At 40.5% G+C, this 19,469-nt stretch overlaps 1 protein-coding gene across 3 annotated transcripts in view; it reads right to left on the reverse strand.

Annotated features, from left to right (window-relative positions):
- The window catches only part of SRGAP1 (SLIT-ROBO Rho GTPase activating protein 1), a 170,442-nt gene that overhangs the window by 24,245 nt on the left and 126,728 nt on the right, over window positions 1-19,469 (reverse strand). For all 3 annotated transcript variants that reach the window (XM_061639841.1, XM_061639842.1, XM_061639843.1), the window contains 8 exons: window positions 16,731-16,952; window positions 11,645-11,746; window positions 10,015-10,212; window positions 9,844-9,928; window positions 7,639-7,666; window positions 6,039-6,072; window positions 3,512-3,572; window positions 2,745-2,822 (listed from right to left, as the gene is read on the reverse strand). In XM_061639841.1, the coding sequence (XP_061495825.1) occupies window positions 2,745-2,822; window positions 3,512-3,572; window positions 6,039-6,072; window positions 7,639-7,666; window positions 9,844-9,928; window positions 10,015-10,212; window positions 11,645-11,746; window positions 16,731-16,952 (808 nt within the window). The remainder of the gene's footprint in view (window positions 1-2,744; window positions 2,823-3,511; window positions 3,573-6,038; window positions 6,073-7,638; window positions 7,667-9,843; window positions 9,929-10,014; window positions 10,213-11,644; window positions 11,747-16,730; window positions 16,953-19,469) is intronic.

The raw sequence follows: 19,469 nt of genomic DNA on the forward strand, positions 1-19,469 counted from the left end.
GGGAAGGAGGAAGGGAGGGCAGAAGGGAAGGAGGAAGGGAGGGCAGAAGGGAAGGAGGAAGGGAGGGCAGAAGGGAAGGAGGAAGGGAGGGCAGAAGGGAAGGAGGAAGGGAGGGCAGGTTTGATCATTTGCATGCTTTTTGAGTTAAATTGGATTTCCTCCTGCATAATCATGCTTAGGATAGGTGAAAATGACATATGGGAGGGGGAGGAAGGACAGAAAGAGAGAAAGGGTAGGGGTATGGAAGGAGGGGGGGAGAGGAAGGGGGAGAGAGAAGATTGGGTGGGTGGACACTGGGCACAGGGAAAACCCCATTCTTTTCCAAAAGAAAAATATTATGAACAATATCACTGTTCCCCCAACTTTTTATTCTACAGCAGGCACATGTAGTCTCCCACTCAAATTTAAACCAAAGTTATCCCTGGCCACATCCACACCAGACCTTTATTTCAAATTAGATAGTCACAGGGCTGTGGAGTCGGTACGCCAAACCTTCGACTCCGACTCCTCTATTTTTCTACTGTCCAACTCCGACTCCACCCAAAATTGCTTCCAACTCCACAGCCCTGGAAAGGGCTGTAAATGTCTTTTTAAATTGGAAGCTCTCATAGGAGCATTTTTATCGCTGCCTGAATATGCGCTGATCTTGGCAAAACAGCATTTGTCTTCATCTGGGTCCTGTGTCATACACTGACACACAAAATGTTTTCCATCTTGAGTTATGGTGAAATGCTCAACTACAGCTGACTGTAGCTGACTGGGAAGCTTCTTTGACATTTTGAATTTATATTTTAAAAAATTTGTCAATCAAAATTTATTTTAAAGCCAGAGTCGGAACATTTCTAGCGACTCCGACTCCACCCAAAATTGCTTCCGACTCCGACTGCACAGCCCTGGACAGTCATGGCGTCCTCCAAAGAATCCTGCAAAGAGTAGTTTGTGAAGGGTGGTAAGAGCTGCTAGGAGATGCCCTATTCCCCTCACATAGATACAATCCCCAGAAGAGAGGCTGACTGTTAAACTACTCTGGCCACTGGAGCTCTGCCAGGGGAACAGAAGTTTCCTATCAACTCTCAGCACCCTTCACAAACAACACTTCCCAGGATTCTCTGGGGGACGCCATGACTGCCTGAAGTGAAATAAAGGTCTGGAGTGCGTGTGGCCACCTGATTAGCCAAGCCAAACCAAACATCTGTGAGTCTGGCTTTTAGGATACTGAACATTGGTTCTTACTGAGCATGACCATGCTTATCATTGACTCCAATGTTAAATTTCTTACATTAATTAAAAATCAGCCAGGCATTTTTTTTAACTTTTAAACTGCAGAAAACCAAGGTCAGATTATGGGGCAAAGTCAGTAATACAATTACAGGTACTCTGAGAACATGGCTGATTTTTAAACTAATCTCTACAAATTATGAAACCACTAACAGCAAAAAGTCCAACAGGAGTCTGGATTCCCCCCCTTTTTTTGTACTGTGAACTCTCGATTCTCGGTGTGTTTTGTCTATTGCCATGAAAACTTAAGAAGGTTGTTAAGCATGCATTTCCGAGTTTAGGAGTATAGGTTTTGTAAGTTAGTTTTTTTTAAATGAGGTTATGGGAAGCAGCAGAATGGGGAATGTTTTCAATTTAACACTGTAGTATATGAAAAATCCACACTAGCTGTAGTATACAGCCACTCTCTTGGCTTATAATCAGAGTTCAAGAACACATTCTAGCCAGGCGAAAACACTCAAGGGATGTGTAAAGCAAAGCCAATGAGGAGTGTGGTCTGGGGAGAGATGGTGTTGCTAGGGAAGGTATATAGCCTGGAGAGTGCCCAAAGGGCAGATAGGGAGGCCTGGTTGGTCACATTTGGCCCCTGTGTCTGAGATTCCCCACCCCTGGTTTAAAGGGTAGGAGAAGCAGGCAGATACTAGGATACCATTCTGCTAGAGCAAGCTTCTGTCCTACTCTGTTCCACTGCCAGCTCATGCTTTCCCCCACAATACTCCATCTTGTGGGGTATGTTCCGTGTAATTCCCTTGTTATTGCAGTCTTTCAGCTATTTGCTCTTATGATGCACACATGCCATTTCTTGCTGAGCTGCCCCTTTATTTCAGTGCTCCTCACGCTTATTGCAGGGAGTAACTGTAATTCAAGTTTAAAACTTCATGAGCTTCTCTAATTGTAAATAGGATGTAGTTCAAGCATTCAAAAAAAAGTCATCCTTGAAATGTATAATTTCAGAAAGCATATGGGAGTTTAAATGTTTGAAGCTTCTTGTTCCGGAAAAGCTAGAAGGGTTCTAGCTAAGTCCTTGGAGGAATGTATTATATGCTGAACACATGAATGGGATCTTTTTTTATTCTAGTGAAAACCATGTCTTGGAAAGCCATACTTTTTTCCAATATGAGGACAATTAACCCTCATATTGGAAAAAAGTAAAGGGCAAAAAGGCGCTAAGGTAAACTCCATACCATGCTGCAAGCTAAATATGTTGTACCCATTAATGGCTTGCACCGATTCTATAGAAATCTGTATGTTAGCCTAAGGAATTACAGCTTGCACATTGCTGGCACAGTCCATGCAAGGACAGAATGTGACACACTGGTCTCCCCATGAGGTATTATCAGGACACAGTTGAGTGCCATAACAATTACATTTCAAAGAATGGAAGCATTTCTCTATGGGTAAAAGGTTTTGAATGTTGGCTCTCAACAAAATATAATTATGTAGGCACTGGAAGAAAATATAATTACCTCTCTCAAATGAATTTTTAATATCATTGACTTCCACCTGGGAGCCAGATATTCTGAAAATGCCCTGGTGCTGAAGACCTGAAAAAACAAGAGTAATAAAAGAAGTATGTGAAATTAAATTGGGTGCTGAGACTTGTTATTTCAATGGGAGAAAAGGCTGACATGTTACTTACATTTGTTAGACCTATATCCTGTTTTTCGACCATTAGGTCTTCAAAGCACTTTATACCATTTAGAAGCATAATTCTAATTTCTTGTGGCGCATTTATAAAAATTTATTTAACAAAACTTATATGCTGCTTGATTGCAGTAAAACCTCAAAGCAGTTTACAAAAAATTGTAATCATGTCTACTCAGGAGTAAGTCCTACTGAATTCAGGTAAGGGGGGTTACAGTAGCATCCTTACCCTCCACTATCTCCTCTCCTAGCCTGCTCCTGGCCCCTCCTCCATTTCCTACCCCTTGCTTCTATCCTATTGATGTGTACAACCCATGCAATTCCAGTTTTTCTGATGCCTTTCTCTAGCCATTCTGTGCATTCTTTGTTTTGTGCATGTGTTATTCCCTGCCAGGCTGTTCCTTTATTATTGTGTCCCTCATATTTTCTTCCTGCAAGTCTCCTTAATTCCAGATTAAAGCTTCATGGCCCTGCCTAGCTGTAATTAGAAAGTGAATTCAATATGCACATAAAAACAATTATTATGAAGCACAATATTATGAATAGAAAAACCAACCAGGATTAAGTTAAATGGCATTTTGGAACTCACCATACAAGTTGATAAATCGGATGCAGCTTTCTACTATGAGGGGGATTATTTGCCCTGAGTCCTAGAGGAGGAGAAAATCACCCAAAATATACTACAAATAATCATCATTAGGGATCAGCTCCAAACTCACAACGATCTGGAATCATACTTGTTTCAGTAATGCATTTTGAGCACCAAAGGCTTTAACTAAAATAAAAATAAAAATGTTTCTAAACTGAGCTATCTTTCTCAGTTTGTCAGGGAACAAAAAGTAATGCATAGCTTTCATAGCACGCATACCATATATTTTTCCTGGGGGCAGCTGACCAAATCTGATAACTACTACCTTTAAAAACTGGACTGTTTGCCAGCAATGGCAAGGAAGTCACACTGAAAATAGACCATGTTGCCATGGCAGCGTGAAGTGTTGTTAGCATTTTTTTCAGTGATTATGGCCCGGTCCAGATGTAACAATCTTGATCTAATAAACCCTGGTTTATTTTACCAATTATTCATGTGCTTACTTGCACCCTTCTTCATTTTCCTCCTCCTTTTGCTTGTGTGATGTAATTTCACACTTCAAGCGTTTCTTAAATCATAGTTTCCTGCTACATCTGAGCTGGGAAACTGTGGTTTAATCTCTGCTTATTAACCAGAATATGAAACCAGGATCAAGAAACTGAGGATAAAGAAGTACTGAATTATAGCACACAAGAGAAAGGAAGAGGAGGAGCATGTAGGCACAACACTCATTCTTGGTCTAATAAACCATAGTTATAAACTATGTTATAGTTTAATAAAACCATTATAAACTTAGTTATAAAACAGTTATAAATCATAGGTCCCAGGCTATGGTCTGAACGCACATGAGGTCAGCACCCTGCTGAAGCTAAGTGCCTGGATAGGAGACCACCTGCGAACCATATGTAAGCCGCCGTGGGTTTCTATCATGAAAAGGAAGGCAGAGTATAAATGTAATAAATAAATAAATAATAGAACTGGTCCTATGCATTAGACTGTGATGCCTTATGCTTTTTGTTCATTCTATGCTTTAGTATCATTTATTATGATGCTATATTGCTATGGCTTATGGCCAAAACACATAACTGAACTTTTACTGAAATTAGTTAAGCAACTGCTTTGGCCAGTGTGCCTCCCTAGTCGAGGACAGTGGCCAATGGGCCACCCTTGCTTTACCCTCCTTGCCACGCTAACAGCATCCTCAAGGAAGAAAGACAGGAATGCCATAGTCTTCCAAAATTAATAAATGAGTAATTCTCAAAAAATAAAATTATAAATCTAGTAAACTTATACAAACCATATGATTTATATGGGGTGATTGTTGAGTGGACAAATGTCAGGAAGGGAAAATGCTAAGCAGCCCCTTCATTAGGCGTTCACCCCAAATTTCAGCCTCCCACAGCTACTTTTTGTTGACAAAACAAAGAAACAAACAAATGAAAGTGAGGAGAAGGAAGTATGGAACCGCCTAGAAATAATTTGGCCCCAATTTACCAGAATATTACTCCAGCTGTTCTCTTGCCTCCATTATGAAAACTACATAGTTAATATTCTGGAGACATCCCTGTGTTCCATCACTAGCTGCTATGGGGAAAAGCAATTATTCAATCTTTTCTGTTTAATAGTTTTCACACCCATTGTCTCCTAATGTTTGTTACAACACTTGGATTTTGACTTTAGCACAAGGAGGCCAGAATAATTTTAGCTCTTGGCTATTAGAAACTAGTCATATGCCTGTTCTGATTGGTGGAACGTTGATGCAGCGCCTCTATCTTGTATGGATCCCAAGGGAAACAGAAAATGCATCGGTGTGAAAAGAAACCCTGTACATAACACCTAGGGTTCTAGTAAATGCAGGCTGTGTCAGTCAGCGTAATTAATGAACACAGACTCATTTTCTTTACTACAGGCACTTCCAGATTTTGCTACTAGGATAGGACCAAAGTGGAAATGAGAGAAGTGTCACCTGGAAGAGCAACTAATGAGTCACCACCACAGTTTTGGCATAATGCCTCCTGATCTTGCCAGCTTGTTTGGACAAGCAGTAATCAGTTTTAAGGATCAGCACATTCCCCATGTGCATTTCAGGTGTGTGACATGTTGATGAGACACAAAACAGTTGAAAGAACCCCTACAGATGAAGTTCAGGCTTATTTTATAAAATGCAAGGGGATCCATGTACAAAGCATGGCCTTTGTTTGGTTTTTCTGTACAGTAACACTTTAAATTTATGTGATACAAGCTGTTTACAAGTCTTTACTGAGTTTAAAAAGCAAGTTACAGTGCTGTGCAGCTGGAGCAGCTGTGGAGATCTGCATTTAGAAAAAGGCCCTGCTGTATTTAATTTACATCTTTTATTGGATAAAGGGGGTTCCATCAAGACATTAGGCATGGACTATTTTTCTAACTTGAGCTCCGCTAGAAAAATGGCAGAACAATGTGACATGCCTATCTCATTTCTGAATGCAAAGCATCCCAAATAATCAAGCGATGGAAATGCAATACTTTGAATATACTAGCATCGTACCTGATGTCTGGTGTGGGAGTTCCTTCGTCCTCGGCTACAAGTGTTATTAGGCAGAAAAACAGGATGAAGACTGTAAATATAGCAGTCACAAAACACAGAACAGTACTTCAAGTAGCATAAGGAATTCCTTAAGCCATAAGAAAACAAGGCAAGTATTGGATTTTCAGAATCAGTGTAGTATAAGGTTAATTCAGAACCTCCTGAATTAATTTAGCCAAAACTTCCCTCAGAAAATGTTGCATAACAAAAACAAAGTGTTGCCTCCTTTTAATGGACTGAAAATGCTAATCATCCTCAGAATTCAGTTATTTCTTTAATCATTGTCCTGGCTTCAAGAACCTTTATATTTCCATTTCATGAGAAGGTATATGAATAAACTATTACTTTATGAATGAATATAATGAAATACAATTTTTGGAATGTAAAATGCATGGAAGTAAGAAATCATCATAGGATGTTAAACAGAAACACTGTTCAACATCCTGTCAAATAATTGGCACTCTACAAAAGTATCGCTTTAAGTACTTCATCTTTGTTTTCCAAAAATGTGTAGTGAGGTTGGAGAAAAGAAGCTTCTCAGCCAGGTCAGCAGCAGTCCGCTTACGTCCCAGATACGCCTGGCGCCTTCTTTGTTATCTTTTCGGCGCCAGGTAAAGACCTACCTCTTTGCCCAGGCATTTTAACATTTTAAAATTTAAATTTAAATTTTAATCTATTTTTGTCTTAATCTTGTTTTATATATCTTTTATAGTCTATTGTACCCATGCTCATTTGTATGTTAACTTGTTTTTATATTGTTGTACACCGCCCTGAGAGCTTGATGCTATAGGGCGGTTTAAAAATGTAATAAAATAAATAAATAAATAAAATATGACATAGCAAGGGAGTGCAAGTGCAAGGGTTTGGACTGAGCTTATGATTTGCTGAGGTGCCTCACTTGTGTCTGGTGGCAACCAATTTTGCTCTTCTTTCTGTCCACCTACCCGTCCCCAGCTTCATGAGCCTCCAGAGAATGGAGAGTGTGTGGACAATAGTAGCTTTAAGCTTCCACAACCAACATTATTTCTATAAAATAAAACAGAGCACACCACTGCCCACCTGTATGCAAGCTGGGAAGTGTAGGTGGCACTGTGTTGGACCATACAGCTCTTGCCCATGGCGCTAGCCTATGTTAGGCACGTAGTTGCAGAGTAAGAAAGCTGATGTGTTTGAGTTCCTTCCTGCTAGCTTTGCATGTGGATGCTTAGTAAGAAATTTGCATGGCACCCAAGGATGGTCCACTCAGCAAGTCTTTCTCCACATGCACCCCGCCTCCAGGTGTAGCTTCACCTGAGCCTAAGCAAATATAGGCTGTACACAAGAGATGTCTGGGGTCAGGAGGCTGGCTTCCGTGGAGATACCTGCCACTGGTATGTCCCTGAACAGTGAAGGACTAGGTACTAACTAGGTACAAAAATGAATGGTGCACATTTCTTTTTGGAAAAATGTATGGAACAATATTGCATTCATCATCCACTGCATTTTATTTCCCCAGCTCATGAACTTTATTATCATTACAGCTTTCTGTACACACACCATGTCAAAAATTTCATTGTCTTACCTTGTAGTCATATATTCTGCTCTGTGACCTAAAGGATAAGGTAATAGTTTGAAGACTGACAAAACTAAGAGTGGATTTTCTATATAACTATACACATACCATCTAGCTCATCTTCAATTATTTAAGTGCATAAAATATATGTTTGCATGCTGAGGGAATTGCTTCTCATTTCCACAGTGAGTGTTAAAGTATTCAGAAAGGAAAGCAGGCATTAAGCTACTGTTCTAAAGCTTCTAATCAGCCTTTCCCAACCTTTGGGTCCCTTAATTCCTGACCATTGGCCATGCTGGCTGGGGCTGATGGGAGTTATAAGCCAGCAATATCTGGGGACCCTAAGGTTGGGAAAGGCTGTTTATCTTATAGTTTTCATGCTGTAAGTAAAGCAAAACAAAATTTCAAGCAGTCCTCTGTGTGTGCTTGCATATTTTAATGAGCTATTCAAAGTTTATATAAAAAGAAAGGGTTGGCAGGACTGGAGGGCATATTGCCAAAAGCCATAGAGTTTAAAAATACATAGTTCTAAGATGTAAATATTTAATTGTGTGTTGCATAAGAATGTGTAACTACATATTAACTAATATAAACAACTGGGGTGCACATCAGCCCTACACTACTATTATGCAACCTTCATTCATTTCAATGGCTACAGCTCAATGGAGGATGCACAATAGCAAGGCTTTGTTCGCTTGCACCCTAGGACAGGACATTCAATCACACATGCATAAACCATACCTGTAATTCACAATGTGCTAGTTTACCAAACATATGCTAGTTCTATATTACCCTGAACAATCACAATTATGGCAGTTGGATGGCAGAACATTTCAAGAATGATTTTTAACTCTTGCATATGCTGACATTTTGGCAAAAACAGTTTAGCACCAGTGTTATGTAACAGTGATTTAAAAACAGTAATCTATCTTCAGTTTTGAGGGACAGTTATAGTTCCTCTAACACTTGGTTTGACCCATAATAGAAAAGCTTCCATTAGCATGCAAGTTGCTGAATGTAATCAGAAACAACTATCCAGGCTTTTTCATAATATTTATGTTTGCACATCAAAGGAAATGTCACCACTTTCCCATAAGCATGGTGCCATCTGTATAGGTAAAAAGAAAAAAAAAGTACACAACCAAGCACAGCGGCTGGCCTTTAAAGCTACTAATATATACTTCTGATTCTTACAGCCTAATACTGAGCTCTTGTTGGGAGCAAACCAGAGGATATGACTGTGCAGAGGACAGGAGATATAGTCAGGCATGTATTAAATTTGTGGGTAGCAGGTATTTTTAAACTTGTTTTTGCAAGCCTGCAACAGCGTGATTATTAATCCCATTGAAAAGTATGAAAGAGATTTTGTGTGATTCATGGTAACACAAGAAATCCCACTGTTACAACAATTACTCTACAAGGAGCACTTTTTAAAATGCGAGGCACATTTTCTCAATAATATAATGAACAAACTAGCAATACCATGCTGGTCCACAGAAAGTTTATAATGTATTCTGTTCATAATGAGGTACTATTTCAGTCTATAGGGAAGTAGTTAATAAATACTACAGCAGAAGATGCAAGGTAATGCTATTAGGAGAGAGATATATCATGACTCCTAGGAGTAATAATTCAGAATGTTTCACACACAAAATAGGTCACATGTGACCTTGCACAGTAGTCTGGCTAATTCCGCCAGAAGTGAGATTTTTCTATTTTCTATTCATCTTGTCTTTTTTTTTTCTTTTTGAAACAACGGTAGTTACTTTTTTCAAAATACAATCCATGAGATGATCCAATAAATAAAATAAATTGGCTTTCAGGTCTCTCTGTGTGGTTTTATATTTTCTTTTGGTTTACTGGAAAAGGACTGGAAGATTTCCAAACAGGAATATAGATTCTTTGATGAATCTGTTATGGTTTAAGAACATGTTAGGATCTGAAACCATGGTTTGATCCTGGCTTGTTCTCACTAAGTCAGTGTTTCCTGAGTTTAGGCATCACAGGGATCTATGGTTTGTTGAAAAATTAAAGTGGATGTATTCAATCTTCTCCTCCAACATGCTAAAAAGGAGCAGCAGGGCCCAAGCAAGTCTGAGGAAAATTCTTATAGCTAAAAGCCACAGCTTCTAGTTACATTTGAACCAAGTCAATGTGTTTAAATATATGCATTTTAAATATTTTAGCATGTGCAGTTTATTCTGATTCATTTACCTTCTCCAAGTGTCCGTTGCAGTAAATCATGTTTTGCTTGAAGCTTTGTGATGAGATTACTTCCCTCTAGATACTCTCTGAATTTCTGCAAAGACAGGGATCAATGCATTTCACATCTGAATATGTGCTACACAAGTTAAGATCATATCACAAGGAAAGCATGCAACATACCATGAAATAGAACTGTTCAGTCTCCTGCTGGTTAGCTCTTCTCTTAGCAATGCTAGGTTTGCTCAAGTAGGTCTCAGAAACCGTTGACTTTACAGATTCAGTTGAACGGCTGTGCTGGAAACATTCAGAAACATCATAGTCCTCAATAGTGACCATATCTTGTATGGTCTGTAAAGTAGCTTCCGTTGTCTTCTTAACCTGTAGTTAATAAGTGCACTTCATTTAACAAAGAGAAAAACAGATAAAACAAAAACACCTGTACTGAAAGCTGGGCTGGCAGCTCTGCAGGGGCCACCTGTGCCTGCCAGGTAATTCAGCTTCTCCTTTTGTTACTTGGATAATCCAGTGCAGCCCTCCTCCAAGCTTACTGGGTGATAGGGTATGCCAATAATTCTCACCAGGAGGTCAACTCCCAAGCCCAGGGCAATCGATCCCGGCCAGGCACAGCCCATGCCTCCCTTACCAGGGCTGTGTTAAACCAACATCAACCCTGCAAGGAAGGTAGACTGCCACCACCCCTTAAACCTGGTCACCCACTCTGGGCCCAGGGGAAACCCAAAGTGCCAGAAACAGACCTGCCAAGGATTCCAACAGACAAGAGCCAAAGAAGCACTCCTTATCTTGGAGCCTTAAAGCAAAATACTCAACTATATGGAAGTCTGTAGCTAATTGGCCAATATGCTGGATTCAGAGCCAATTTCCCTCTGAAATGAACACACATTGGTAAAGAAAAAGTAGCTTTATTAGAATAAAATATAAGTGCAAAAATGTAGCAGCAAAGTAACTCCTTAAATCAAACACCCATAGGGTTAGGGAACATACAAAATGCAGAGAGTTCAAGTCACAAGAAAAAACAACAAATCTGTCTAGCCTATTCTATACTCACACAATACAGGAAGTCAAGCAGAGTAACATCATGGTTCCACATCTCCCCAGAGAAGTATAGCATGGATACCAGATGGAAGTTGGAACCCCAACATCAGGTAGCAACATTGGGGAACAAAGACCCAGAATCTTAGTTCTACTTTTATGGGAAACAGCCCAGCAACAGCCAGGAATTAATTATCCAATCAGGGGGCTTTCTGATGATGAAATGTTCCAGAGTTTTCGTGCCTACAATCACACGCTTCTCTAACCTTCTCAGGTCTGTGGCCTTGAGGTACCAGTCTGATAAGCAGGTGTTCTTACTCACTGCCTAATTAACAGAGTTACCTGTGAGAACAAACAGTCTCATTGCCTTCCAGAGGCCCTAATTCAGACAATTTCCCCCCACAATTCCTTGCCACAGAACCATTTTAATTAACAGCCTTAACAAACCAGGTCTACTTGACAGGGTAAGCAGCAGTTTGCAGAAACAAGCTGCAGGAAGAATGATACAGAGCTGTCTGACCCAGCATATCTTCTTTTTGGGCTCGATCCTTGCAAGAAAAAGTTCATGTCAGCCTAGGCAGCACCTCTGCCCAGGCCAGCATAACTTATTTTCTTCCTTTCAAAGGCAAGTGGTGAAGAGGAATGTGCCAGCCACTATCTTATATATAAAAATCTTAGCATAATCCTTAGAAGATCCTGATATTTTTCAGACCATTGCTGGGTACTGATGCTGGGCCTGAAAGGCTGAGGTTAATCTTACCTCCTCATTTTCAATTTTCAGTGTAGCCAGTCGTGACTGCAGTTGCTGATACCTAAGCATAAGTTCCCCTTGGATTGGCTGCTGGGCACTGACATGAGAAACCTAATGAATAGTATATCAAAGAAAGAGATTAAATGAAAAAAGGGAGGATTTATTTACTTATTTATTTATTAAATTTATATCCTGCCCTTCCTCCCAGAAGGAGCCCAGAAATTCACCATACGTATCTATGATTCTTCTTAAATTCAATGGATCACTTCTACAATTGTCACACCACAGGAAAAAATAAGTGATGCAAATTATGCTGCCTTGGAAAAGGGCAATGAAGACTAAAATCAAACAAATGGAACTTGCAACAAAATGCTGCAATGTGAAGTTCTCCCTATTCAGGATTACAGCCACTCCATTCCTTTCTCCCTCCCACCCAGCTTTTCTTTAGTCCTTCAACAGTCAGGCAGCATTACATGGCCACCAAGCATGCTCAGTGCTTTGGCCAGTTTGGGGGTGTTTTCCCCTTAGGGGTTTTTGTCCTAAATATTTTTTTGCATTTCTACAAACCTCAGGGCTCCCCAAGTCTGCAGATACCTTCTTCTGGGAGAAGCCCCTTTGGGCTACATAAACAATGGCATTCAAAGCCTGAATACTGGAAATAGAGAAAATGATGAATATTCCTATGGCTAAATAGATATTTACACATCCTTTACCATGGATGTGAAAAATGAAATTGTTCCAGACATGGCCACCTGAGACATAGATAGGGAGATTATAGCAATCATCACCATGGATGCACAGGGAATGGCCAACAACTTCCCATTAGAGCTACATATGCACACATCTGAAGTGGCTGAAGTGCTGGAAGCCAGTTTCACCTTTCTCCCAGCACTGCTTGAAACAAACTTATTTGATTTATATCACGCCCATCTTCCCAGTAGGAGCCCAGGGTAGCAAACAAAACGCACTAAAAACACTTTAAAACATCATAAAAATAGACATTAAAATATATTCACTAATAGGCAAAAAACCTTGCGGTTTAAGAATGTACCTATAGCCAACAGATATTTCTATCAAACTTTAAAAAGCAGGGAAATTGGGCAGCTATAGTGAATGCACTGGGGGAGCAGGAGACCTGACTGCCTCTCCGAGATACCGTACTGCCCTATGAATATGTCAAAATGCAGACATAATTTGGGTTGGTCTTTCACAGTCCAATCCACTTGCTGTGTAGCTTGGAAGAATTTGGTAACGTGCCTCTGAGCATATGGTGAGTGGTGGCAACACCTGCAATCAGCCCAAATAATAGAAACAAGACAAGAGGAGAGGGGAAAAGGCAGGTCATCATTTGCATGTTTATAGAGTTCAATCGGATTTACTCCCATACAATCATGGTTAGGATAGATAAAACTGACCATGGGGGGGAGGGGAGAGGAAGAAGGGGATTGGAAGGGGAGGGGCAAAAGAAGGGGAGGGAAGGGGCAAAAGGGAGGTGATGGGAGGAAGGAGGAGGTGAGGGCACATTTGATCATTTGTATGCTTATTGAGTTCAACGGGATTTACTCCTGTGCAATCATGGTTAGGACAGATAAAACTGACCATGGGGGAGGAGAAAGGGAGGGGAGATGGGAACGGAAAGAGGGGGAGGGGAAAGGAGGGGCAAAGGGAAGGGAAGGGGAGTGGCAAAGGGGAGGGGCGAAGGGGAGGGAAGGGGAGGGGCGAAGGGGAGGGAAGGGGAGGGGTGAAGGAGAGGGAAGGGGAGGGGCAAAGGGAAGGGCAGGGGCAAAAGGGAGGTGATGGGAGGAAGGAGGAGGGAAGAGCAGGTTTGATCATTTGCATGCTTATTGAGTTCAATGGGATTTACTCACATGCAATCATGCTTAAGATAGGTAAAACTGACCATGGCGGTGGTGGAGGAGATTGGGAAGGGCAAGGGGGAGGGGCGGGGCAAGGGGGAGGGGCGGGTTTGATCATTTGCACACTGTGTGAGTTCAATGGGACTTATTTGTGTGCAATCATGTTTAGGATAGGTAAAACTGACCTGGGGGAGGGGCAGGGAGGGGAAGAAGAGGGGAAGGGGAAGAGATTGGGTGGGTGGGCACTGGGCAGAGGGGAAGAAGAGGGGAAGGGGAAGAGATTGGGTGGGTGGGCACTGGGCAGAAGGGAAGCCCCTTTCCAAAAGGAAAACATTGTGAATAGTATCATTGCTTTGCAGCGTTCCCCGCACCTTTTTATTCTACAGCAGGCACATGTAGCCCCCCACCCAAATTTAAACCACAGCTGTCCCTGGCCACATCCACACCAGACCTTTATTTCACTTTATTTATTTATTTATTTATTTATTTGTATCTCACCCTTCCTCCCAGCAGGAGCCCAGGGCGGCAAACAGAAGTGCTAAAAACACTTTAAAACATCATAAAAACAGACCTTAAAACATTAAAACATTAAAATACATTAATACAATAAAACAAAACAACATTAAAAACATTTTTTTTAAAAGCTTTAAAAACATCTTTAAGAATAGGGTTAAAAACATTATTAAAAAAACATATTAACAAGCAATTTCAACACAGATGCAGACCGGGATAGGTCTCAACTTAAAAGGCATGTTGAAAGAGGAAAGTCTTCAAAAGGCGTTGAAAAGATAGCAGAGATGGCGCCTGCCTAATATTCAAGGGGAGGGAATTCCACAGGGTAGTTGCTGCCACACTAAAGGTGCGTTTCCTATATTATGCAGAACGAACCTCCTGATAAGATGGTATCTGCAGGAGGCCCTCACCTGCACGTCGCAGTGATCGACTGGGTATATAAGGGGTAAGACGGTCTTTCAGGTATCCTGGTCCCAAGCTGTATAGCTATGACTTTAGACAGTCATGCCTTCTCCCAAAGAATCCTGGGAAGTGTAGTTAGTGAAGGGTGCTGAGAGTTGCTAGGAGATGCCCTGTTCCCCTCACAGAGCTTCAGTCAGAGTGGCTAACTGGTAAACCACTCTGGTCACTGGAGCTCTGTCAGGGAAATAAGAGTCTCCTCTCAGCACCCTTCACAAACTACACTTCCCAGGATTTCTGGGAGGAAGCCATGACTGTAAGGTGAAATAAAGTTCTGGTGTGGCCCCCTGATTAGCTAAACCCAGCAGCTGTGAGTTGGTTCTTACTGAGCATGCCTGACATTATCACTGAGTTCCATGTAAAACTTCTTAAAATTAATTAAAAATCAGCCAGGCATTTGTTTAACTTTTAAACTGCATAAGATGAAGGTCAGAGTATGGGGCAAGGTCAGTAATAGGATTACAGGTACTCTGCGAACATGGCTGATTTTTAATGAATTTCAACAAATTATAAGAACTCTGACAGAAAAAAGTCCAAAAGTGGTCTGGTTTTTCCCCTCTCTCTTTTTACACTTTGAACTCTTGATTATCCCTGATTGTTTTGTGTATTGCCATGACAATTTGGAGGGTTGTTAAGCAACCTTTTTCAGTTCAGGACTATAAGTTTTGTAAGGTTTTGTTTTGAAATGAGCTTATGGGAAGCATCAGAATAGCATAGCGGGGTATTTTCAATCTAACACTGCAGAATGAGAAAAATCCACGCTGGCTATAGTATACAGCCACTCTCATGGCTGTATAATTAAAACCAAACATCTTTAAAAACATTTTAAAAAAGCTTTAAGAACATCTTATAAAAAAGCTTTAAAAACATTTAAAAAAGGTTTAAAAACATATCAAGAAGCAATTCCAACACAGATGCAGACTGGGATAATGTCTCAACTTAAAAGGCTTGTTGAAAGAGGAAGGTCTTCAGTAGGCGCCGAAAAGGTAACAGAGATGGGGCTTGTCTAATATTTAAAGGGAGGGAATTCCAAAGGATGGGTGCCACTATACTAAAGGTCCGTTTCCTATGTTGTGCGGAATGGACCTCCTTATAAGATGGTATCTGCAGGAGGCCCTCACCTGCAGAGCGCAGTGATGGCCTGGGTATATAAAGGATAAAACTGTCTTTCAGGTATCCTGGTCCCAAGCTATATAGGGCTTTGTACACCAAATCTAGAACCTTGAACTTAGCCCAGTAGCTAATCGTAGCCACTGCAATTCCTTCAGTAGCGGGGTGACATGTTGGTGATACCCTGTCACAGTGAGCAGTCTGGTCGCTGCATTTTTCACCAGCTGCGGCTTCCAGACCAACCTCAAGGGTAGTCCCACATAGAGCACATTACAGTAATCCAGGCTGGAGGTTACCAACTTATTGGCCCTCATCCAGCCCACCACAGAGTCCAGGCACTGGTCCAAGGCTTGCACGGCCTCTCCTGATTAAGATGTTACAGAGAAATAGAGATGGCTATCATCAGCCTACTGCTGACACCTCTCTCCAAATATCCTGATGACTGCTCCCAAGGGCTTCATATAGATGTTAAACAGCACGGAGGACAAGATGATCCTGTGGCACTCCACAGCACAACTGCCAGGGAGCCGAAAGACAATGCTATTCTCTGAAAACAACCTTGAAGAATTGTAGAACAAGTCTAACTAGAGAACATGGTAGGGTAGAAAAAATGAATGTGTGCTGTTCATTGTAGGAAAAGATGTTTCTATAATACCATCTCCAAGCCACTGAAAAGTGATCATTTGTTAACAGCCAGTGCTTTGCCACACTTTCAAACACGCTTGGGGCTGCTCTAAAGAAGCATGAGTAGCATAAGAATGATATAACAACTTTCCTCTGCCCTTGTTTATATGCCGAAAGGTATTTTGACCAAGCTACAGAAAGTTTACCAGTGTTGTGGCAGATTTCAATACGCAGTAATGAAGGGTTCATTTTGCATGGGATTTGTTTAGAGCAGCTGGCAAATTAAGTTCCACACAAAATGTTCTCTGAATGGTATTCTTGGTGTAATTTGTTTGCTGATCTTTTTGCGTCTGTATGGATAATACTGGCTCTCATTTTACCCTAACTAGAACCTTTGTTTGAGTGGATAAAAGCTAGATGCTAACAAAAAGGAAATCACAGTTCACAACAAGGGAAGTGCTCATCTAGGCACAAATAAAAAAGCTGCTTGGATTTTACCCTTTTCTGTCTATAAAGAGTCATCAGCTACTGACCTCATCACCCATATGGGGCTGAAACTCAAATCTCATTGGAGGACAAAATGCTGCAGGGTACATCTCCATGAATCTCTGCTTGTCACTTCGTGGCTCCAAATTGTCAACAGCATTCTCAATGATGTCCAGACCCTCATGTCGAGAGGTTTCAAGGTTATATTCTGCAGAGAGATATGTTCTTAAGGCTCTGTTCAGGCTTGCATGATATCCAAGATCGCAACACTAGCAGAATATGAAGGAGAAGATGATGTGTTAAAAAAAAAGTAGAAAGCAAATTCCAATACTATTATCTAACAAACAGTTGCTAAGAGAAATCATTCACAGTAAAGCATTACAGATTCCTTAGCCTTCAATGGGCTTTTCAAATGTTATGTAACAATATAGATTATTACACTATTCTTCAGAAAGAAAAGTTGGATCAAGCAGAAGTTTGAATTGCAATGATTTATTTATTTTATCTTTATATTGTTCCAGTTTTATCCCATGTTACTAAAAATATTTTTTAATATACCTTATTTCCAATTCTTGTGTCAGGAATGAAAATCTTTAATGAAAATCAAGATACCAACAGCTTAATGAATTCCTATTGCCACAAGAAGAACTTTATGAGAAATGGTCAACTTGACCCTAACAGTGACTGCTGACATATAACGATGCCTGTGTATGGGGAAAATGTTACAAAACATGACATTATTCTCACAGACCATCCTTGTCGGTATATATGTAAGCATTAATAGTTCGGATCAAGATTCCTTATGATGCTTTCTTATGTGATGATGATTTCGGCCCAGTTTATCTGAAGGAGCGCCTCCAGCATCACCAATTATGCCGCCTGACAAGATCAGCCACACAAGACCTTCTCTTGGTCCCACCAGTTAAACTAGCTAGGCTGGTGCGGACTAGAGAGAGGGCATTTTCGATCGTGGCTCCCACCCTCTGGAACTCCCTCCCGTTTGATCTTCGCCATGCCCTCTCCCTGTCAAGTTTCCGCCGGACCTTGAAGACCTGGTTGTTCAGGCAGGCCTATGGGATTTCTGGGGTGGGTTAGTCTTTTAACTGTTGTTATTAACTGGTGTTTTATTAATTACTGATTATGGTCCTTTTTTGGTTTTTATATTGTATTTTATTGTAATTTCTTCGTCGCCTAGAGTGGCCGTTCACTCGGCCAGATAGGCGACTCAAAAATAAAATTTTATTATTATTATTTATTATGATAGCTAGATTTATTGTTGTTGTTGTTGTTGTTGTTTTTGTTATTGCTGCTGCTGCTCACCCTTCTCCAGCAGGGCAAGTTACAGCAGTCTATACTTTTAATGCCGATTTCAATAATATTCTGGTGTGTCAGTCCAAACCATCCCAAACAATTATTTGAAGACATGATGAGACTCAATCAAAAATGTTACTAATTTATTATTTTATTTATTTCAAATACAAGTGATGCTGTGAAGGACAAAAAAAACCCCTTCTTTTCTCAGCCTAAACCAGCAGGCTGAATCCTGGCTATTGTGTGCCTATTCATGTTCCCTAGTCTTTTTTTTTTTAATTAAACACATCCTTTAGCTTTAAGCTGTGTTTCAGGTTTACAATTAATTGTTTATTCTTTGAGGTTTTGTTTCTCACACAAATGGTAATATCCTTCACATGTACTAAATAATACTTTAATTGAAAAAGCAACATGTTAGTTTATCCAAATGTCAAGGAATCTCTTTCAGCAACAAACAACTGCTTCTCCAAACACCATGGCTTGTTTCCAGCACAGTAAACAGAGAGAGAGAAGTGCCCACAATTTTAACAGCATGCACCAGCATGCTGTATATTCATATTTAAACCATAGCTTAGTTTAACTCTGGTATAAAAGTGATGTGTGAATCAGGTTACTTCTTCCCAGTTAGTTTCTACCCCTTTGGAAAGCCCTGCTTTGTCATTAGAACTCTTTCCTAATGAATGAATGGACTGGGGAGGGGTAGTAATAGGCTCCACCCACTTGTCCTTGCTTACAAAAATACACATTTAACATTGAGGCAGGATTCCATGTGATCAGGAACCTGGAAAAGCAAAGGCCCTGATAACAAGATGCCCTCAGTTACGCAGGTATTTTTATTCATGGATAAACATTACAGATGTGTATGTCAATACGGGGGCAGGGGAGCAGAGTCTGTTACCACCCATCACTTGCATTTTTATTGTATGCACAGAACAGAACCCTAACATTTCAATAGGGCTTTATTGTTAAGATTATATCCCAAGAGGCGTAGTACAGACACATTCCCAATTATAATAATAATAATAATAAATTTAATTTTTGTGTCGCCTATCTGGCCGAAGCCACTCTAGGTAAGATTTAAATGTGTACTGTAGGTTCTTACATACTTCTTCCAACTCTCCTGGGCAAACGCCTTCCTATTTGCATACTTTCCTTTAATCATATTATAGGGCTATGTTTACATCAGTGATAACCATGGTTAAATGGTAACAAGATTATCTGAGGAACCAGGGTTTGCAAACTCACCTCAAACCTGAGCTACAAGTCTGGTTCACAGGGCAACTCTGGTTAGATTAATAACCATTAGGAAGCCTAATCAGCATCAGGAAGACAGTATTTTTGAATGTGCTCCCATGTAAAAACTTCTCTCCCACAACAAAATATCAGGGAGAAATGTTCTAGCTCAGTCCTTCTCTCTTAGGTTAGTTTTCTATTTTCCGGGAAGGAAAAACAACAACACAGAGAAGAATTCAAAA

The sequence above is a fragment of the Rhineura floridana genome, chromosome 8 (genome assembly GCF_030035675.1).
Source record: "Rhineura floridana isolate rRhiFlo1 chromosome 8, rRhiFlo1.hap2, whole genome shotgun sequence".
Taxonomy (NCBI): domain Eukaryota; kingdom Metazoa; phylum Chordata; class Lepidosauria; order Squamata; family Rhineuridae; genus Rhineura; species Rhineura floridana.